Source organism: Nicotiana tomentosiformis, chromosome 9, assembly GCF_000390325.3.
Source record: "Nicotiana tomentosiformis chromosome 9, ASM39032v3, whole genome shotgun sequence".
Lineage (NCBI taxonomy): Eukaryota > Viridiplantae > Streptophyta > Magnoliopsida > Solanales > Solanaceae > Nicotiana > Nicotiana tomentosiformis.
In genome coordinates, this window is record NC_090820.1 from 45,645,476 (window position 1) to 45,669,124 (window position 23,649).

Consider the following 23,649-nt stretch of genomic DNA (forward strand, 5'->3'; position numbering starts at 1 on the left):
AAAAATATTTTTTTTATGTTTTATCTTTATCATTAATTATTCATCCTCCAAATCATTTTCCAAGACTTTGAAATGCTATCGCTATTATAGTGAAAAAATATACTTCATTTATTATTTCTTTAAGGAAGTGCAAAATTCATTGTGTGGACAACATGGCGGCCTCTAATGATCTAGCTACTAAGGCTTGTGCCTTAGGCCCCAAATTTGGGAGGGCCCCATCTTTTAGAAATAATCGGTTTATAGGTATTTATATGAAATGAAATATAATAAAGTAAATAAAGTAATCGTTTGACTTACTTAAAATTTGGTAGTATGAATATTTTTCTAACATGTGGATCGAAATTAGTTTGTCAAGGAAAATAATACAAGTAGAAGATACTATATGCTCATCCAAATAAAAAGGCTTGATTCTTTTTTAAATATTTATATTGCTTTTAGAATAGTATTAACAGTTCCTATAATAGTTGCATCAATGAAAATAATATTTTTAAATTTAAAACTGATAAAACCTTAGCAAAGATCAACAATATCTCAAGAAAGATTAAAGGGGTTCGCTATATTATTAATTAAAAAGAAATTATTGAAAGAAATCGATTATAATTTTTTTAATAATTTTGCATCTCAAAAATTTAGAATGGTAAACATTAAATAAAAATATATATATATATATATATTATAATCTTGAAAAAGAATTAGGCCTCATATTAAATTTTAGCTAAAGGTCACACATGTGTTTGAGCCGCCCTTGGTGGACAAGTAAAAAGTGAACGGACTGAGTATTCTTTTATATGAAAATTTAGGTGTTAGGGACAAAAGGACCCAAAAAAAAAAGAGTAGCTGGACATGAATTTTAACTTGGATAAAATTGACAAAATATGAATAAAAATTATTATTTCACTTGATTTACTCTTGATTGTTTTTATAAAATATTTCACCAATATTTCAGATACTGAAATTCAACATTTTCAAATACTAATTGTCAAATCATTATGCAAATATTGGAGTTCAATATTTGCAAATCACCAGAGAAGTTGCCGGAGAAAAAAGAATCGATTTTCTGAGATTCGAAATTGGGTTAAATCAGTAGTAAAGAATTTGATTTTCCTATTATTAATTCAGATTCTTCGAACCAATCAATTAGGCTCCAACCATTTGAAGTGAAAAATGTCTCTCCGATAAAGTGATGGTTTCTTTGTGAAGCTGGGAAAGATAGGAAATGAATTTCTGTTGTCAGATGGGTGGAGTTTGATTTGATCTGAGAGTGGTGAATTTTGGAAGTCTCTTAGAAATGGCTTTAAGAAAAATAATGAAAGAAAAATAAAGTTGATATTTTGAAGAAAAAATATGGCGTCTGGGGAACTTTTTTTGGTGATTAGTCCGGTGAAATGGTATAAGTGATGGCGGAACTGGTTTTAATCTATGAAGAAGAAAGAAAAAAGAAAAAATAAATTTTATAAATTGAAAAGGTTGGGACCCACAAATTACATGTGTCAAACAATCATAAGCTAAGCATATGACATGTTATCCATGTCATGGCAATTGCAGAACACGCTAAATCGGAGGTGTTTATTAATAACTATTTTGTAAAGTATAAGTGTCAAAATGGGAAAGCCGTAAGTTTATTTACCGGCTTGAGAAATGAGTACAAGTTTAGGCAGTTGGGAGGCCATTTTGCCTTTTTAAAAAGATACTAAGGATGTGTTTGGTAAGAAGGATAATGTTTTCTTGGAAAATGAGTGGTTTATCACTTATTTTCTCTTGTTTGGTTGGTGAGTGAAAAATTTTTTCCGGAAAATATTTTCTAGTGTTTGGTTAGAGAGTAGAAAATAATTTTTTATGCTACTCTCCTCACCTCCCTTCCCCCAAGTCCCCATGTTTCATGTCCCCCCTCCCAAATAACCAATATTTTTAGGACTCTAATTTCTTCAAGAATTTAATTATTCTTCTAAATATTCACATGAACCCAAAGGACCTAATATGCTGCTTTACTTTTTTACGCAAAAATAATGTTGATATTTGTGCTTCATAACTAAAAAGAAAATACTCTTTTTTTTGTTGAAAAAGAAAGTATTCTTTCTATAACATGAAAATAAAGTACTCATTTTGTTGAAATGAAAGAAAATACTCATTTTATTGAAATGAAAGTAAATACTTTTTACTACATCATTTTATTGAAATGAAAGAAAATACTTTTTCTACGTCATGAGTTGGTGAGGGTTGGTGAAGATGGAGAATAGGGTAGGGAAGATTGAAAAAGAGTTTTGAAAAATATTTTTCGTTCTCTTGATAGGGAAAATATTTTCCTCCAATTAGAGCAAAATGAGCTCATGAGGAAAATATTTTCCAAAACATTTAAGCCAACCAAACATGAAAAAATTAAAAAATATTTTCCTTCATACCAAACACACCCTAAATTGTTTCATATTTTATACCATTCTCTTAATAAAAAGAGTAATCAAGTTAGGCTGGGAATGGAGAATGACTTAGCCACAAAGTAGCAAACTCTCTAAAAGATAGACATTCACTCTAAGTACAATTCTATTCATAACACTCCCCCTTGAATGTCTACTCAATAGGTAATATGCCTCGTTAAAACCTTAACTAAAATAAAATTCGGTGGGAAAAAAATTCTAGTAAAGGAAAAAGAGTACGCATGTTTAATAATACGCCTTTTGGTTGCCTCGTTAAAAACCTTGCAAGAAAAATCTAGAGGGACAAAACCTTATAAAGGAAAAAGAGTACAACACGTATTAACTCCCCCTGATGAGAGCATCAATTCACATCCTTGAGCCTTTGCATCCCAATCTTGTACACTAGTTTCTTAAAGGTTGACGTTGGTAGAGGTTTTGTGAACAAATTATCCATATTATCACTTGAACGAATTTATTGCACATTGATATCACCATTCTTTTGAAGCTCATGTGTGAAAAATAATTTCGGTGAAATGTGCTTTGTCCTATCTCCTTTTATGAATCCTCCCTTCAATTGGGCTATGCATGTTGCATTGTCTTCATACAAAATCGTGGGTAGTTTAATTTGTCACATTTCAAACCATATTTGTCTCGAATAAGATGTATTATAGACCTCAACCACACACATTCTTGACTTGCTTCATGAATAGCAATTATCTCAGCATGATTAGATGAAGTAGCCATGATTGATTGCTTAGTAGATTGCCAAGATATAGCAGTACCTCCACATGTAAAAAAATAGCATGTTTGAGATCGAACCTTGTGTGGGTCGGATAAACACCAAGCATCGGCATAATCAACAAGATCGGGACTGCATTCATTGCCATAAAATAATCCCATATCAGTAGTCCCTTTTAGATACCGTAATATATGTTTGACTCCATTCCAATGTCTTCTTATAGGAGCAAAGTTATATCTTGCTAAGACATTAACTGAAAAAGTTATATCAGGTCTTGTAGTATTAGCAAGATACATTAATGCACCAATTGCACTAAAATATGGTACTTCAGGACCAGGTAGCTCTTCATTCTTTTCTTGAGGTCGGAACGGATCCTTATTCATATCAAGTGATCGAACCACCATCGGAGTACTTAATGGATGTGCTACATCCGTGTAAAACCGTTTCAATACCTTTTCTGTGTAGGCGAATTGATGAACAAAAATTTCGTTTGCCAAATGTTCAATTTGCAAATCGAGACATGATTTTTCCTTTCCGAGATCTTTCATCTCGAATTACTTCTTTAAATAATCAATTGCTTTTTGGAGTTTCAATAGGAGTTCCAATAAGATTTATGTTATCAACATATACGGCAAGTACAACAAATTTTGATGTTGTTTTATTTATAAAAACAATGGACAAATGGCACCATTTATATAACCTTCCTTTAATAAATACTCACTAAGGCGGTTATACTACATTCTTCCTGATTGCTTTAGACCATACAAATATCTTTACAATTTGATTGAAAATATTTCCCGAGACTTTGAATTATATGCGTCAGGCATTTTAAATCCCTCGATTTTTTTTATGTATATCTCATTATCAAGTGAGTCGTAAATGTAGGCTATAACCACATCCATCAAATGCATGTCAAGCTTTTCATGAACATAAAAACTAATGAGATAACGGAACGTTATAGCATCCATAACAGGAGAATACGTTTCTTCATAATCGACACTAGGCCTTTGTGAAAATCCTTGTGCAACAAGGTGTGCCTTGTATCTTTGTACCTCATTTTTCTCATTCCTTTTACGTACAAAGACCCATCTATAACAAACAGGCTTGACACCATTAGGTGTTTGGACTACAGGCCCAAAAACTTCACGTTTCGCAAGTGAATCCAACTCGGATTGGATTGCTTCTTGCCATTTTGGCCAATCACGTCTTTGTAGACATTTTCCAACAGATTGAGGTTCAAGATCCTCACTATCTTGCATAATGCTAGATGCAACATTGTATGCAAATGTCACGCCCAAACTTCGGAAAGCGCGACCAGCGCTCAACCGAATGAACCCGGCCGAGCAAGCCTGTTAGATACTATCTACCCAATTAACCCATGATCCAAGAAAAACGTGATTCCATTAATTAGACAGAAGGGCGTTCATACATACAACATTAATCTGTTTCATTAGCTATTTCGCCTTTAAATCTCAAAATACACCGATTCTCATAGTCTGAGAGGAACAAGTGATCAAACACAACATATACTTATTTAACATTTCCAACACCCATATACAACCCACATAGTGTCTACGAAGCCTCTAAAGATACAAAAGAGAGTAAAGATGATGCCGGCAACAAGGCCCCAACTATACCTCAAAAGTGACCACAATATGAACAAAGGTACAATACAAGACCCTGGAATGAAATGGGGCTTACCGAATCCGATGAGAAGAGGATGCAGCGCTATCTGTGATCAACACTGTCTGCTATGTAATCACTTGCATCCATTTAAAGATGCAGCGCCCTCGGCAAAAGGAACATTAGTACCGTCGAATAGAACTAGTATGAAAAGCTAAACACCAACTCAATAGAATGAATAATAATAATACAAGAGGAACAATCAAGAATTCAATAAGGTCATCAAATAATATTAAAACAACGAGTTAAGAATCATATACGTTTTCAAGTCAATTTCCATAGTATTAGGTTGGGTGGTCTTTAGTACCGATATTTCACAATTCAAAATACCTTTGTATTCTTACACGGAGTCCGATATCGGCCCGATCGGCTGGGCCATCTCATTTGAGACATTACCATAATTTCATTATAATTTCTAGCACAGTGCCACCATGTGTGCGGCATGGCGTCCGATCATGGCCCGATCGGCTAGACCATCTCATTTGAGACATCAACCATTTTCAAAATTTCATCCACAATACCACCGTATTCTTATACGGAGTCCGAGCTCGGTCCGATCGGTTAGGCCATCTCATTTGAGACATCAACCATATACATAATTTTGCACACAATACCACCATGTTCTTACACGGAGTCCGATCTCGGCCTGATCGGCTAGGCCATCTCATTTGAGACATCACCCATATTTAATCAGTCATCTCAATTCATGTTTCTTTCCTATACTTTCAAGTTTCAATATAATGGCACGAGTGGCCCCATTTATAAAGTTATTCTTGGCGCTAGGTCGTATTTCATAATTCAAGTTCTTTTTCACATCCCAACATTATTATTATCAACAACAATAAGGTTTCCCATTCAAGACATTAAATTCACATATGAGCAATTTAAGAAATCTTAGGCACATAGAGGTTTTTCATACAATTTGGCATAACAACCATTATTTTGATCTTGACATGAAGTCTTAACATTGCTAGCACATATTCCATATTTTGAACGCATCCTCAAATAACATGATATCATGATGAAGCATTTAGAATAAGGATTGGACCTACATTCTCCAACACAAACACATTAGAAATCGCCAATTCTATAATGATCAAGGGCTTACTCCAATTACATGAACACTGTGGGGTTCGATTCTAAGAAGAAGAGGGTTTAGCCAACATACCTCAATTGAGTTTCTCAAACTCTAAAATGATCCGAAATTCTTAACAACTTCAATTTATTTTAGAAATATAACAAGTTGGACCAAAATTAGGAAGATGGTCATGATTCTGGCTCATTTGAGCATATTATCAAACACTAGGTGTGCATCAATGTTTTAAGGCCTTTTTTGTGAAAGATTCCATCATTCTCCAACCCATTCTCTATCATTTTTAGCTCACAATCTTCCCACATACTACAAGGATACATGTGTGCAAGGTAAGTACTCTCATCCCCATGAATTACCTTACTAATGGCTCATTCTAGTTACATTTTGAAATTAAGAGTTTGGGTGATAGAGTCTTACCTCTTAGGAAGAAGACCTAGGTGCCTCTCTTGATAATCTTCAAGATTTTAGGTGATAATTGAAGAGCAATGTGATGAAGATCACTTCTCCCTCTAGGACCCTCTCTCTCACTCTAAACATATCATAAAATATGGTCAAAATGGTCAATGGGATGTGTTTTAATGAAATAGGGTAGGGTTTAAAAATCCCAAAATTAAAGTTCCGGAACAGGTTTTGCGGTCGCATATGCGACCGTATAGTGGTTATGCGGTCCACGAAATGACCACGAAAATGGGGGCCAGAACTGAAAAGAAACTGGCCTGGTCTGCGGTCACTATGCGGCCCGCAGAATCGGTCGCATAATGCACCGCAAAACAGTTCTGCGGTCGCATAGTGCACCGCAGAACATCCCTCTGAAAAATCCCAAGGTGGAAAATGCGGCCCGCGAAACGTTTATGCGGTCGCATAATGGCCACGAAATTGGACATCAAAAATGCCCCAGAACTCTGCCCCACTATGCGACCAGTCTGCGGTTCGCAGAATGGGCCGCAGAAATGCGTACTTCAGCCCAACATTTTCCTTCAACTCCCAGCGCACTGTTTAATCCAAAAAGTCTGAACCCTCTACACCTACTTTGGCATCACGGAATCCAGGTTTTTAGGAAAATATTTTACGGGGCCTTACAACAAAGACATAATCCATCACTATATCCAATCGATTCAAATTTGTCTCAATATCGATTGGATTTATTGGTAGTTCCTTATTTTTTCGAGTCTCATGCTCAATGATTTCATCATTAATTTTATGATTGGTTAAATCGTGGATTTCTTCATGAGACTCTTTCATAGTGTCATCTTGATAATTTTTTTTTCTTTTTCTAGGATTTCGATCCTTAGAACCCAATGGTCTGCCACGCTTTAGGTGTTCTTTTGACTCATTAGCTATGACACTAGAAGATTGTCCAACAGGAACATTAATACGAATTGGAACATTCTCTGCAGAGATATGTGATTTTGTTATTCTTTTTCAGATAAATGCGTCTGGCATTTGATTTGCTATTTTCTGCAAGTGAATGATCTTTTGCACCTCCTTTTCACAAATGGAGGTACGTGGATCAAGATGAGACAATGATACATTTTTTCACAAAATTTTCTGTTTGGTTTCACAAATTTCTCCCCCTAATTTTGGGATAAATGTCTCATCGAATCGACAGTCTGCAAATCGAGTAGTAAACAAATCCCCCGTTAATGTTTCGAGGTAGCGAATAATAGAGGGCGATTCAAACCCAACATATATTCCTAACCTTCTTTGGGGACTCATTTTAGTGTGATATGGCGGTGCTACATGCACATATACTGCGCATCCAAAAAATTTTAAATGGGATATATTAGGTTCTTGACCCAAAACTAAGTGCAACGGGGAATATTTATGATAGTTTGTCGGTGTGAGATGAACTAGCATTGCTGCATGCAAAATGGTGTGATCCCAAACAGAAGTGGGCAACCTCGTTTTCATGAGTAACAGTCTTGCTATCAATTACTGACGTTTAATTAAAGACTCTGCAATGCCATTTTGAGTGTGAACATGAGCTACAGGATGTTCCACTTTTATCCCAATTGATAAGCAATAATCATTAAATGCTTGGGATGAAAACTTAGCAGTATTATCAAGTCTAATAGACTTAATTGGATTATCGAGAAATTGTGCCCGTAATTGGATTATTTGTGCTATTAATTTTGCAAACGCCAGGTTGCGAGATGACAATAGGCACACATGAGACCATCTAAAAAATGCATCTATTAAGACCATAAAATATCTAAACGACCCACTAGATGGGTGAATATGTCTACAAATGTCCCCTTGTTTACATTCCAAAAACGCAGGGGACTCAAACCCAACCTTTGTTGGTGATGGTCTAATATTTAACTTGCCTTGATAACAAGAAATGTAGGAAAATTCATTATTTAAAAGAATCTTTAAATTCTTTAATGGATGCCCATTTGAATTTTCTATAATCTGTCTCATCATAATTGATCTAGGATGTCCCAATTGATCATGCCAAAGTACAAAAGTATTGGAATCAGTAACCTTTTGATTTACGGTAGAATGTGCCTCAATTGCATTAATTCTTGTCCAATACAGGTCACAAGATAAAGATGAGAACTTCTCAATAACCCTTTTCTGACAAGAGATATTTTTGGTAACGATGAGATATTCAAGATTATTCTTATCTATTGTCTCAATATGATATCTATTTCGGCGGATATCTTTAAAACTCAACAAGTTCCTCTTGGACTTAGAGGAGAATATTGCATTATCTATGATAAATATTGTTCTCATAGGCAGAGTTATAGTGGCTCTTCGAGAGCCTTTGATTAGATTACTATTATCAGAAATTATAGTAACATCTGCATTACACATACTTAAACGAGAGAAATATTTCTTTTCTTTAAATATTGTATGTGTCGTACATGAATCAATTAAACAAATATTTTTTATAATTGAACTTTGATCCAAGTTTGCTTTGAGAGATATTCATATTTGCTTAGTCTTCTCAAAGAGTTTATTAAGACGATAGAGTCTCGTACTGATAACATGTAATAAAATAATAAAAGAATAATATTGCAAGAAAAAGGGAGTATTAGTAGTATTCATACATGGAGAATAAAGTTCCCAGAGTCCACCATAATGTACAACAATTATTATTAGTATTATTTTTGAAAAATAAAAATCTTTTTAAATAAAATATTAATATCTCTTTTTCTTTTATTTTTTCTGTTACTGTACAAGAACAAGCCGGCCACCGCCACCCCAAACATTCCTACCGTCGGCGAAATCTTCACCGCCACGATCACCCTTCGGTACCGTAACAGTCAACTCACCATCCACGAACACCGCCGTGGCCAGCTCCGGTTTTGTCGTCGCCGGCAACCTGAACCTCCACGTGTCCACCTTCAGCTCTTCCAACAGCAGCTCGTCTTCGCTGCCGGGGACGGCGCCGACACCTCCATCTCCCGCACCATTTCTCACCACGATCTTCGTAATCCCAGGATGAATCTCCACCGCCTGCACTCTCACGCCGCCTCCCGCTCCTCCACCCTCTCCGCCATCGTCAAATTCCATCTCCGCCACGAAACGGAAGAATTCCGGCCCTTCCTCCACCGCCACGTCAGCATCGGAACGGAACGGAAGTTCTAGAACCTTCCCAAATACGTGCGGCAGTTTCCGTAGCTTCTTCGTCGGGTTTCCTTCCATTACCGCCAAAAGTTGTTCCCGCTGATCCGAACCCGAAGTTGAACCCGGATAAATACCTTCACGAATAGCAATGTTTCGTTTCATGGACATAGGATGGACCCTCATGCTATAAATCTGCTTGGCTGAAAAGCGAAGGCCCAATAATACCAAAAGTATCCAAATCTTGATTAAATTCACTATCTTTTAGTCTGTGTAAAACTAGATTCATGTAAATTAACAATGAACAAAATATTGAGAAAACAATAAAAGATCAAACGTAATTGTGTATGCTATATGGAAAGTTTTTGGGCAACTAAAAAGAGAGATTCTTGGAAATGAAAAAAAGATAAAAATGCAGATGTAATTGAATATATAAAGGGGGTATATACCTATGTATATATAGTAATATATATTCAATTACATATTGCCTCTGCAAGTAGGTATCGGGATTTCGAGAGGAAAAACCAGGAGGAAGAGGAAGAAGAGGATTGCATGAAAAGTAAATGAAAATGAAGGATAAGAGAGGGAGACAAAGACGCAAAGGAAGTAGGAGTCTCTTATTTTTCTTGTAATGGTTTTGTGGGAGTCAAAGTTTTGCGGAGAGGGAATTTTGCTAACTTATTATAACAAAAATTAAATCCTAATTGATCTGTTGAAAATAAAAAATAAACAACTGAAACACTGCATTTTTATTTTTGTTATCAAGTAGTGGAAGATATATACTCCTAATATTTACATGAAATATAAGAATTTTTTTTAATTTTCAAAATCAGTGTTTGGCCATAATATTTTTAATTTTCACTTAAAAATGAATTTTAAAATTTCTCGAAAATTTGAAAAACTCCAAAAAATTATTTTTCGAAATTTTCACTCAGATCGCTCACAAAAATTCAAAAACAATCCAAAATTATATTTATATCCAAACACAACTCTAATTTTCAAATACCATTTTCACTTAAATTTCTTTTTTTTACTTTTTTTTGAAATTTTACAATTCTTATGCCCACTAAATTGATGTCCTTTATCGCACACTAGTAGGAGAATCCTAACGTATCAATTTGACACAAACTCGCACCTCACGAGAATTTTAACCTGAAACCTCTTCATCTCAGCACCTCCATGTTTTAACTTAGTAAATACCATGCCAAAGTTCAATTGGTTCATAATTGAAAGATTGGAACAATATAAGCTGGATACAGAGTCACACCTCAAAAAATACTTTGTAATTTATATATCATATCGTAATTCAAAAACTTATGCCAAAATGTTTTTATCCTCTATTTTTACTGCTATACTTGTGCGATCCACAAACTTCATTAATAATATACACAACTAATTTTTATTTCTTCAGCTCAAGCGTGTGTTTTTACTTTTCAGAAAAAAGCATTGCTAATTTAAGATTATTCGCCTTTTTTAACAATCAAATCTCAAATGCTGACTATGGCTCCCAAATGCATTTCATGATTGGTTTAATGGTTTTGATTAGGTGTACACCATTTCCCTACACATTGCATCTTCAGCTCGATTTAAGGTTGTTAATTCGGACCCTTAAAATATTATAGTTGCTATATATAATCCACATTACAATAACCTCTAAAAAATGAATTTCATTATGTGTTTGATAAAGAAAAAACTATAGGAACATCTTTTACTTTAAAAGATTTGCAGCGCTAATGGAGATCAATGCTTCTGGTAATTTTTTTGTACGAATCCGGACTACATTTTTTCTTTTAAAAAAAGGAAATGTCCATATCTAAGATTAAAGTAAAAATACTATAGCTCACATTTTTGGTTGATTTAAGGGTTTTTTATACGTATCCTCCCACATTTTGCAGAAGATCAAAAGGTAGATTTCTGGAGCATTTTCAGATATAGGATAATAAAGAAACTGTAAAAGCAAAAGAAACTATGAAAAGAGAAATCACAAGGGGAAAATAGAATATAGAAGACTCGACTTAAAATGCTGCCAAATTGAGTAACTCAATCCTGCCTTTATTACATTTCATCCTATATTAAATTATGCTAGTTTACCTTGAGTTAATCCATAAACCTTTTCTATTAAATAGGTTTATGATTAAAAAAAAAAACCAACAGGCCATAATTTTATACAACCAGCTTTAAGGTAATGTCAGTTTCATGTAGAGATTTGCTAGAGATTACATTTAACAGGTGCATGCAAGACTGATCCCAGTAACAGATCAGTTTCATTGAATTTGCCAAGGTCGGCCAACTAAAAAGCTCAACCTTCCATTTTCTCATGGTGATGTCTCCGACGCCTTCCTTGAGACCGTCTGTGGCTATGATTATGCCTCCTAGGAAGCGCGCTAGGTGCATCAGGGCAACGACTCTCTTCGGCACTCACTTGATGTCCGAGTATGCAATCAAATGGGTCTTCAGTTGACTCTAGAGGAGCAGCAGCAGCACCATTTATCTACAATTTTCAATACAAAGCCTGGTAAAAGTAACTCAAAATGATTCTACTATAATGAAGACAAATGATTTGTTTTTTTATAGACAAAGGAAACAAGGATTTTTTATGCTCATTTACACAGAGAGAGCCCCCAATTTACTCGCCAACTCTGCCGGAGAGGGCAGCTTGTATAAAGATAGGATAATCACCATTTGATACTTGTCATTAATTCTACAATCATGTGCATAAATTTGGTTATCTTGTCCCCGTTCCTACTATGTCCTTGCACAAACAGAAAGACCTCCTGGCCCCAATATCCTTTAATCTTCTTCAATGTTATATAAAAGAGCAGCAAAGGAGTACTCACATTAACTTGCTTTCTCTCAAGATTAGTGATCCTCGGATCAGTATTCTCCAAATGGGTTTTCTTACTGGAAGAGTCATCACCATCCATCCTGTGAGAAGAAAATATTTCCCCATAGGTACTCCGAAAACGCCATCTTGGTTTTGGCTGGTCTGTTGAATCATCATCATAAACATTTTCAGAGTAAAAGTATTTGGAGACATGCTGTAATACTGGCGGATTACGCTGGTACTTCCTCAACATTCTATCATGAGAAAATACTACATCAGTAAATAGTTAAAATGGATCAAACTGAAACCTCAACTTCTATCTTTTTAGAATACTACATCACTAGTTCATACACGGGAAGAAAAGAAAAAGAATTTACCATGATACTATTCAAATATAGAAGCAAGATGCCGAGATTCATAAAATTCCACGAGTATCAAAGATTTATTTCAAGAAAAGTTTATTAAAATCTTTCCACTTCTAAGGAATATGTCCTGAAAATGAATCATTTTCTTTTGGCCGAATACATTGACAGACAGTTGAAGTTATCAAAATTTATTATCTGAACACCTAAAGTGAGCTCGTGGCCTATTGAGCACTCGAGCCCATTCAAAATGTACCCATTAGGCACTAGGTGGTGACATGGCACAACGCGTGTCTTGTACCCAAAATTGAGGGCATACAATAATGGTTTTACCATAAAAATTTGAAGTTTGGCAGGAAAATGTTTTTCCGGCCATTCTCTCTCTCTCTCTCTCTCTCTCTATTTTCGTCTCTGAGCCGAGGGTCTCCCGGAAACAACCTCTATATCCCTCCGGGGTAGGGGTAAGGTCTGCGTACACTCTACCCTCCCCAGATCCCACTAGTGGGATTTAACTGGGCTGTTGTTGTTGTTGTTCTCTCTCTCTTTTTTACTAGCCCTTATTTTCCAGATTCAAACCCATTTTCTCAGGTCATCTTCAAACCATTTTTCCTTCTTCATCCAGCCGTTCCAGCTTTAAAAACATTCCAGATTCAAACCATTTTTCGAATTCAAACAATTTTTTACTTGTTAGAATCTTGCTCTCTTCTACTCGCTTAAGCTTTGGAGCTGTTATCATTTCTACACACACAAGTCATTTGACCCTGCAAGTACATAACTTGGCCAAAATAGCAAGGACTGTATCTATCAGAATACAAAGGTACTTGATAAAAAGGGAACAGATATGAGTCTTTAACCAGATTTAAGCATGCAGACCAAGCATAAATAGAAGACTAGGCTTCAAGCATGAAGTGCTAAAACACAGGACCATCCAAAAAATGGCTTTATAATCTTGCACTCCTTTTGAATAGTTTATGTTAGAAATTTGTTCAAATAATAAAGTATTAAAAGAGTATAAGGTGTCTTTTAATTGAAAGAATGTACCCTTTCATTATTTTGTATCACCAAGTAGTATATAACTACAAGTAGCCTTGTTTCTTGAATAAAAAACTAACCATTCTTCACATTTTCTTTCTTTTTAAAAAAATCAAGTTGAAAGTTCTTGTTTTCCTAATAGAATTTCTCCACAATTTTCTTAGCATAGAAATTCAAAGGCTTGTCATATCCACTAAAGCTATTTGCACTAATCCCATGGCAAACTCGGGAAGAAGAGAAAATTATCGCTTTTAGGAAAGTGTTTCAGATGTATTTAAGCCTTATCTTATTATGGATTATTCTTCATATACTTTTCCAACAATCTAAAAGCGATATTTCACTATGAAGAAGATATTTCCTGTTATGGAGAATTCGAAAGAGTGATTGCATCACTTTCCGGAATAGCAAACAGTGCTCTTCTGGAATATAACAAGCCTATTACGAATTGTCTAGAAACGTTGTTGATTTGAAGTGAAACTACACTCTTAAATGGAGAGTGTTGGTAGTTAATTCCTGCAACTATTATACCACTATTTCTAAATAGTCATGTCCTTTGGAATTTAACTTTTGAAATAATCATAATAATACCACTCTTTGTTGTTTGTTGTTGTAAATAATCATAATAATGATAAAAGTATAAGGATTCTTCTTAATTTTCAAGTCCCTGCTAAATCTAATAGCAGAGACAAAAGAGAATTTGAAGCACTAAAACTTCATTTCGTATCTTAGGCAGTTTATGCCTATGAATAGCCAGACATTGGCTCTACAGTGGCGTTGGCTGATTTGCCAATATTAGTTGGTCTATGCATAGCTGAAATTTGGCTCTGCAATGCCATTTGCAGATTCTTCAATAGTCCCATGTCCCGAGTGATTTTTTCTTGAAGTCTCCTTATCATTTTTCACATCAATATTATAACTATACAACAATTCCCCACTAGTCTGTAATACTACTCCTAATATCACGCATAATAGGAAGTATCTAGTAGATTAGAACTTCCCACTAGTGTAAATACTTTAAAATTTAGACAAAATTATTGGAATTACTAAGATTAGAGCGATAACTCACTTGTGCCTAAACTGAACATGATATTATCCAGCCACTTTAACACATTGGTTTCCTCAAGCACTTGAAGACATTCACTGTTATGGAGAATTAAGAAGTTTAGCAATTTGGGTGATCCATTTACTAAACTTCTTAATTCACCATAATAGTGAATATTTTCATAATAAATATCGGTTTTAGATTGTTGGAGAAATATATGAAGAAGAACATAAAACAACATAAAGCCTTGAAAAACGTTCGAAACGCTTTCCTAAAAGTGATATTTGCTCCCTCTCCTACCCGAGATTGCTACGGGATAAATGCAAATAGCTCTAGTGGATATGACAAGCTTTTAAATTTCTACACTAAGCAAAAGGCTGAAAAATTCTAATAAGAAAACAAGAACTCTCAGCTTGATCTTTTGGACAAGAAAAAAAATGCGAGGAAAGGTAAAAATTGAAGACGTTTTCTGCTAAGCCAAAAGTAACGCTGGAATAAAGAAGTTTCAATTCAAAAACAAGACCATTTGTAGTTATATACTACTTGGTAGTTACAAAATAATGAATAGGATACATCCTCTCAATTTAAAGACACCTTATATTCTTTAAAAATATTTTATTATTTGAACAATGTTTTAACAGGCTATTCATCTAGCAGTCCTTTAAATTTAAAATATGAATGAGATATACTGATGCTCAGTATATTTCCTAATATTATGTATTTCCATGCACACTATTATGTATTTCCACAACGAGTGAGCACATATTTCTATACTTGGTGGAAATAGATGATATATATATATATGTGTGTGTGTGTGTGTACATACATACATACATACATACATACATACATACATACATACATACATACATAATTGAAGTTAAGAAACTCTGGTCATACTCTAGATTATGGCAAATTTTAAAGTTCGACGCTCGCAGTGAGGACAAGTTCTTTCTATCTAAGGTACATCCAGCACAACTTACACATTTCTCAATCATTCTTATCCTGAACTGAAGCCAAAGAAAGTAGCAAAAGAAGAAGAAAATAGAGAGAATACAAACGTAGCATAACTAACCAGTCAACGTGTCCCTACCGCAAGTTGGATCCAGACAAATAGCCTAGAGAGATAAAGATGTACCAATGCCCCAAGTTGTCAAGTACTACGGCTACTCAAGGATATAAATCTTGAGTATACAATTATTTATCAGATGGGAACAGCATGACATATTCTGTCTTTGTCAAAGGTTTAGCACCTTTCTCATTCAAATATCCAGAACTATAAAGCAATTTGAAATTCCTGATTTTGCTTCCTTGGGTAAGAGAGGTAGCTGTCACCAAGGATATTATTTACATTAATTAGTTCCGACATTTTCACATGGTACCTCACTCTAACACTAATGGTGACAAGTATAACCTGTTAGTACGATCAGGCCAACTGATCAAGCTTAAAAGATGAAAACTTGACCTCCACAAACTGATACATAACTAATAATAAACCAGATAGTATTATTGATCCTACACTTTACGTGATTAGATATATTCTATTTTCCTCCTCATAACTCTTTATATTTTTACAGGGTTGGTAAGCTTCAACTTTTCAGGTAACCCATATTAATATGCACATCTTTTTTAATTAAAATTATTTCAGGGAAACCTCGATGCAAAGATGTCGTAATGCACATCTTACGACATCTAATTAATTCAGATATCTTTGATTTAAATAATTTTTCGAAACCCATATTAACCTGCCTCCTTTGCTAAACATCTTTCACGTTAACAATTGTGAACAGTTAAATTCAGGCAAGTAATAATCTTGCAAATCTTACTAATCACCCCTCCACCCCCCCCCCCTAACAACCCAATTTTACATATCCTACCTACATAGACTTGTAAAAGCTATTGAGGTAGCAGTTGAACTCTCTGAATAAATTGAACTTTTTCCTTTCTACAGGCATGGGCCTTTTGTTATTTTCTGAGAATAAAATATTGAAAAGTATTTAAGATGCCATTCAGAGCACATTGCTTAAATTTGAGTTAAAAGTTCCTGATCTCTTTTTATGAATGAAAGAGACCACCTTTTTTTGATAAGGGAATGAAAGAGACCACCTTTTTCAGAAAACCCGAAAAGAAAGTTGGAACTTCAACTTAAGTAGAGCAAGTGCGACTGTTTTTTGATAACTAGAGTTGGTGTGATTATCCAAGTGCTCAAGGTTAAGTTTCATCATACTAAGTCATGCATATATTTGACTGTGTCACACTTCATCTTTAGGAGTACAAGTCACCTCATTATTTAGCCCAAAAATATAAAAGTTTAAGAAGTGTTTTTGAGGACCTACATTTCCCCCAACTCCTTTTGCAGACGAGTTCCATGCTGAGAGAGAATAAGTTCAACACCTGAATCCAAAGATTTGGCAAATCTCCACTTGCCATAGAACCAACCAGCACCTGGAGATAGAAAGTTTGAAAAACTAAGTAATACACTTCAGAAAACCAACCCTAAATGAATCTCTGTTTTGGAGTAGAAATCAATAGCTCTTTTAGAAACTTGAGCCCTAAATCAGCAGTTTGAACTAAGTGTCCTACATACAAAGATTGGTAGTAGTGCGACAGTGAGTTTATAAGTCTCCAAAGTTGCAAAAGCCCTTTGCAAGTAAACATGAAATAGGCATGTCAGTTTATTTTTCTTTATTCATGTAAAGGCTGATAGGTTACTTCTTGACACGTAAAAATACAGAGCATTGCAACCACAATCAAAAAGCTTAACAACTATTAAAAAAATGAATCTGGCTAGTCAACCATTGGCACTGCCTATACAATCTACTGCATGATTAAATTAATATTTGTAATAAAACAGCACGATCATGTGAGAAGAGAAGAGATTTCCACCAAGAAGTAACAACAAATGATTAATTAATTAATAAATAAAAATAAGAAGGACCACAACTAAGCGACTTGAAGTTGAATTCTTCTTTTAGCTTTTACTTCTTGCATTACATACAACTTTTTTTAAGAAAAGCTAAATATGTAATTGAATTGAGCACTTGACAGGCATCAACTGCTTACTCGGCATTTCAGATTTTACAAAAACAGACACCATACAGATAGATAGTTGTTGGTGCCCGATATGTAAGAGGAAAAGAGAAGAACACGAGAAAGATAACTCCCTGTCCACTAGAATAAGGTTGAGGATGAGGGTGAGTTTTGATTTACCTACTGCAAGGTTGATGCGGAGTAGGTTATGCAGCCTTCGAGTAACTACAACAAACACAAATTGAAATAATAGTATTAGGTGCTTTAATGAACAACAAAATATAGGGAGGAAAGATAATCACAGAGCTAAAGCAATACAGCAGAGAAGTGAAAAGAAAAAAAGAAGAAAAGAAATTGCTTTTCTGAGAAGCATATATTCCTAAACTTCGCGAAATTAGTCATCCAACCTTCCATTAAAAGTTGCTTAAAAAAGAACTACATTCTTACTCAAACGTATCATATACGCCCTTCATTTCTAATGGAACTCCAGCGGCATACTATCTGTGCTCACAATTTAAAATGTCCACATAAGTGAGACATGTGGAAAAAAGATGAAAAAAATTCAAATTTGCTCCACACTTTGCGGAATTAGCCATCCATGCCCCTATTTTTATAATCAGTCAGCTGACATGGTGTAAATTTGGACAATGTTGGAAAATCCCCATTCTTCCAAATAAACTATCATCAAATGAACCCATTGGAAGAATACCCACTGAAATATTCACAATCAAGTAACGGAAATAAAATAGAGAAATTACGGCACCGAAAATAAAAACATAGAGAACTCTTTTAAAAAAAGGGAAAAATCACGGTCCCAGAGGAGCAAAAACAATATCACTATAGCGAGACAAATACATTTTGCACTCGAGCATCACAAAGTCCTCGAGACTATACACCCAATGATAAGCTTTTCCTTACAATTTGTAATGCACTCGTTCAGGTGCATGGGACTAGAGGAGGAGATTTGTGGGGACCAGCCCTATTGAAAGGAAGAAGTTTATCATTTGGCAAAATTTTCAAAGGTTTGCAAAAAATATAGATTTGGCAAAATGGTGAATAGATCTATTCACATTGCAACCTTTGAAATTTCTATTATTCGCTTATGTCATTGATGACATCAGTAGGTTATTTTACTCCTAGAAATAGGATGCTTCCCTTCATTTGATAGTACACAAATTCATAGAATGAAGCACATTTGTGAAGCAAAACATTAAGAGTTTTGAGCAGCTTTTTAGTAAGGTCATTTCAAGTATGGGTGTTCATCGGTCGGTACGGTATTTAGATATTTCGGTTTGGTATTTTCGGTATTCGGTTTCTTAAAATGCTATACCAATACCATACCTAATTAAATTCAGTATGGTTTGGCTTTTCTCCTTTTGGTTTCGGTTTATTCGGTTCGGTAACTTCGGTTTATTAGGCTTAAATGCTAACTTTAATATTCTTAATTAAAGTACTTATAAATACAAATATAAAAACGGTCTAGCTCACCTGACTGTTGAATAAATCTTTATTCAAAATCAACAAGTATAAACTGAGAGAAAGAAGGTACATAAAGGAATAAATATGATCGTTGAAAATGTCTTGCTACTTAGTTAGAGTTAATTGTTGAACTTAGAGTATGCAATAAAGTAATACAAATGCTACAACAATACACGAGTAATAAAGTAAGAAATACCCTAAAATCGTAGAAACGTTATGTACCGCCGACCTCAACATGAATGCAAAAGAAAACTATTGTGTAACTTATAGTATGATATAATCAATAATATATGTATTGCGTAATTTAGTATATATTTCGGTATGGTATCGGTATTTCGATATTATTTTTTTAAATACCAAATAGCATACCTAATACCAAAAATTTCAAAAATATAAACCAAATACCCAAATACTGAATACCAAATACCAAATTTTCGGTTTCGGTACGAAAATTCAGTATTTACCATATTATGCACAACCCTAATTTCAAGAGGATATTTCTTTGTATAGCCTCGAGGACTTTTGTGAAACTCAAGTGTGAAGTGTATTTGTCTCACTATAGCAATATTGTTTTTGCTCCTTTAAGTCAGGTTTTTCCTTTAGTTTTAATGGGTTTTTTACATTTTTATTCCCGATTTCTTTATTTCTTTATTTTATTCTCGTTATTTGACTGTGAATATTTTGTGGGTTCCAAAAATCCTCGAGGCTATACACTCAAGAAATATCCTCACTACAAAGCCATTCAAAACTCTAAAAAAATTTCTTCAGAATGTGCTTTTTATGAATTGGTATATTACAAATGGAGTTTTCTATTTATAGAAGTAAAGTAAAATACCCTGCCGATATCATTAGTGATATAAGCAAAAGATAGAATTTCAAAAATTGCAATGTGAACTGATCTATTGGGTGGTTGGCCAAATCTATGGTTGCTGTAAACCTTTGAAATTCTTACCAAATGCTAAACTTCTTTCTTTCAATATGTAATGGGTTGGACCCCACACACATTTCCTCCAAGCAACCAGTATTGACGCCATCCTCCACCTATCTTTCGCCGCTAAAACTACTACTGCAACCTCTCTCAAGTCACCCTTCAATCCTGACCATCGTCTTCTCTCTTCCTCAATTTTCCGCCAACAAGACCTCATTTTCTGGGAAAATATGAAAATGTTTATCTTCTAACCTCTAAGGTTTGAACACAACCCATATGAAGGCTCTACAATCACATTACAACGACAAGGTTTAACCTTTTTCTTGTTTTGGGTCTTTTTGGATTATTCACCGTTGATGGGAGAAATCACAGCCAAATATAAGCAAGAGAAATGGAGAGAAAGTGCATCTCAACAGGTAGTATCATATCCATTGTTGAAACAATTTCTTATTAAATTGACTTGAAAATACACATAGTTGAGATGATATGGTATCTGAAATTGGCACGCAAACCTTTCTATGACTACTGCAAGTTGGAGATATTTTTTTCCAATAGAGCTGATAATATCTGTCATTTCCAGGACTTAGTTTTCATAAATCTAGGGGGATGGGGAGAAGTGGATATCCAACTTCCACGGTCCATTTGCAAAACTTTAGAATTTTTAAAAAGTTCACCATTCCTTAGGGTGGTGGAAGCTCTTCTTGGTCACTGGCTATGGTGGTGGTGGTTAGGGAGTATTGATGACTAATTTTCGCAAAGTTCAGGGGTAAATTTGGACTTTTCTTTCCTTTTCTTTCTCCACCTATCTTCTTTAGATGGCAATTTAAAATGGTCAGCATAATAAAATATGCACAACAGGAGTTTTGCTAGAAATGAAGACATATAGGGTAACCGAGATGTCCCTTTAGAAGCAAACATTTAACAGATTGCATATATGACTAATTTCGCAAAGTTCAGTAAATTTGAACATTTTCCATACTTATTACAAATTGGACCACTAGAGTTTAGCCTAGAAATCCAACACAATCGGAACGAACTATATTCCCGTTTAGTTAACTTTATAAGGCAAAAGTTGACACCGGTCATCACCCTATCCTAATGTTTCGGACCTCAACAGGAGTTGATGGAACAGCCTTCGAGAAGAAAGAAGCAGAGTGTAGCAAAATATGGCACAAGAAAAATATACTGATTATTTCAAACCATTAAAAAAATACTAATTATTTCATTAAATCCAAAAATGTTACTTCCCTTTCTTTCTTTTTTTAAGTGTAGGCGGGATGGAGGATCTAGCAATGGAATCATGAACGATGAAAAGTATTAGGGGGATTATCCACTAAAACTAACTTGAGACGAAACAAAAATCCAAAGGAACAAAGAAAAACACTATCCTGAAATAACTGAACCAATATTTGCAGATCAAATGAATCAATTTGGATTAAACTAAAGCTTTCAACCCATTTAACTGTTCAGAGGTAAGAAAATAAAAGGCATATATGCAAATACTTTGACTAAAGTTAAAAAAGAATTATCTAATAATGAAATTTACAAGTAATTATATAGGAATTGTACCTAACCAAGTGGCAACGGAAGCACCAGCGGCACCAATACCAAAATCTCTTACAGCAGATTGCTTCCATGAATTTAGTAGTTTACTTTCTTCAGTTGTTAAAGTAGCCTATCAATTTTAATAAATAGATAAATAAGTATAATATATTTTTCAGAATTGGAATAAAACTGAAATTTACAACAAAAAATTTCTGAAAACTAAGGATAACAAAAGAATAAATAAATTATGAAGAAAAAAAGTTGGTACCCATTTCAATAGGAAGCATTAGGCCTTTAGGCTCATAAAAAAAATCAAACCTTTCTGGAGATGAGAAGTTCATTCAATTCGATGAGTGCTTCTGCCATTGTTGCACCTAATTTTGCAGACTGAACCCGACCCAAGGTGTAATGGTTCTTATGACAAAGTAGCGGGCGAAGTGTAGCCACTTTTAAGTATCCATAATTTACAATACATAACCAATTTATTCATGAATTTGGAAATTTAGGACATAGTGTACTCAATTTTTGAGTTGTTAATTTAAAATTCAAAACTAAGTGTTCTGAATCTGTAAATTACTAATTTAAAATTCGAACTTCTAGCCCAAATTTCAGGACTAAGTGTCCTGAACTTTTGAGCTGCTAATTTGAAATTCAACTCTAAGTGTCCTGAATTTTTGAACTACTAATTTAAAATTCAAGAAATAAGGTTCGAACTTCTGGACACAATTTTCGAACTTTAGGACACGATATCCTGAAGTTTGAACTTTGAGGTTGAACTTAGAGATTTAAACTCTAAGACGTCGTGTCCTGAAGTTTGAGCGAAATTGACTAATCTTTAAATATATTGTAAACTGTGAATATATTTTAAACAAAATACTTAAAAGTAGCTTTCTAGTATATTTCCACCAAAGTAGTGTAGTAGAGGTTGGGTTTGGGGGTCCGGATACAAAATAGGGTCAACAAGTACAATTTTTTGTTTCTAAAAGAAGAAAATCATTTTAAAAGACGAAAAAACATTAAAAAAAAATTAAAAGATAAGCAATAAATCATTTTAAAGATATATTGTTTAAAATATAAGTTATTTTTGATAAATAAATTCTAAAAAAAGAATTGTGTGATTGATGAGCAGAAAATACTTACGGAAAGAAATGATGGATAACAGTGTTAGCAAATCAAACGTAGCTTTGATAAGAATTTTATGAATTAGTTATTGACAATATAATGGTCTAATGAATATATATATTGATTAGAGCAGTGATATGAAGTCAAAAGTTGAGATAGTAATAAGAAAAACAATTCTGTCACTAAGGGGTCGTTTGGTAGGGCGTATAAGAATAATGCTAAATAAGGTGTACTAATAATGCATGAGTTAGTAATGCATGAGTTAGTAAGGCAAACATTAGTTATACAGAGATTATTTCTTATGCATTGTTTGGTGTGGTGTATTAAAAATTAAAATCCATTGCATAATTTTTAAGAAATTTAATTGTTTATAAAAATGCCCTCCATATTCTTTAACTTAAGGGACTCTAAGGATAATTTTGTCTTTAACAATGCTAATGCATGCATTAATAGTCTTTGTATTGCTAATGCCATAATTTTCTATGCATTAGTTATACATAGGATAATACCAAATAGAGTGTATAACTAATGCTTGTATTAGTTATACATAGGTTGAAAAGGTATACCAAACAAAGCATTACTAATACACAAAGCTAATGCATGCATTATTTTGTGTAACACACTCTACCAAACGACCTCTAAGTGACAAAAAGTATTTTCTCGAGAAAAAATATTTATTTTGAAAAATATATATTGACAATTAAAAACTAGAGAATGACTTATAGCATATTTGCTCAAGCTTTGGAAAGCCAAAAGTGCTTTTTTTAATAAAATAAATTACTTATTTTA

General features: G+C 34.2%; 2 protein-coding genes across 2 annotated transcripts; both read right to left on the minus strand.

Moving 5' to 3' along the window:
- Positions 1-8,944: 8,944 nt before the first annotated feature.
- LOC104086637 (uncharacterized) lies at positions 8,945-10,108 on the minus strand. Its single transcript, XM_009590952.4, has one exon. The coding sequence runs from the start codon at positions 9,680-9,682 to the stop codon at positions 9,101-9,103; it is 582 nt and encodes a 193-aa protein (XP_009589247.1). The 5' UTR covers positions 9,683-10,108; the 3' UTR covers positions 8,945-9,100.
- Positions 10,109-11,491: 1,383 nt separating this feature from the next.
- LOC104086635 (uncharacterized) lies at positions 11,492-22,213 on the minus strand. The gene is made up of 6 exons (XM_033653515.2): positions 22,057-22,213; positions 21,763-21,868; positions 17,967-18,011; positions 17,093-17,201; positions 12,334-12,574; positions 11,492-11,987 (listed from the first exon to the last, which is right to left on the minus strand). Exons 1-6 carry the CDS (start codon positions 22,102-22,104, stop codon positions 11,796-11,798), a joined length of 741 nt encoding a protein of 246 aa, XP_033509406.1. The 5' UTR covers positions 22,105-22,213; the 3' UTR covers positions 11,492-11,795.
- Between the last annotated feature and the right edge of the window lie 1,436 nt (positions 22,214-23,649).

Bases quoted from the DNA above. Each gene is read 5' to 3' on its own strand.
- LOC104086637 (XM_009590952.4), bottom strand. From the start codon at position 9,682: ATGAGGGTCCATCCTATGTCCATGAAACGAAACATTGCTATTCGTGAA.
- LOC104086635 (XM_033653515.2), bottom strand. From the start codon at position 22,104: ATGGCAGAAGCACTCATCGAATTGAATGAACTTCTCATCTCCAGAAAG. The intron at 18,012-21,762 runs GTACAATTCCTA...TGTTTGTTGTAG, and splicing joins TTCCGTTGCCACTTGGTTAG to TTACTCGAAGGCTGCATAAC. The intron at 17,202-17,966 runs GTAAATCAAAAC...TTCTATCTCCAG, and splicing joins CCGCATCAACCTTGCAGTAG to GTGCTGGTTGGTTCTATGGC.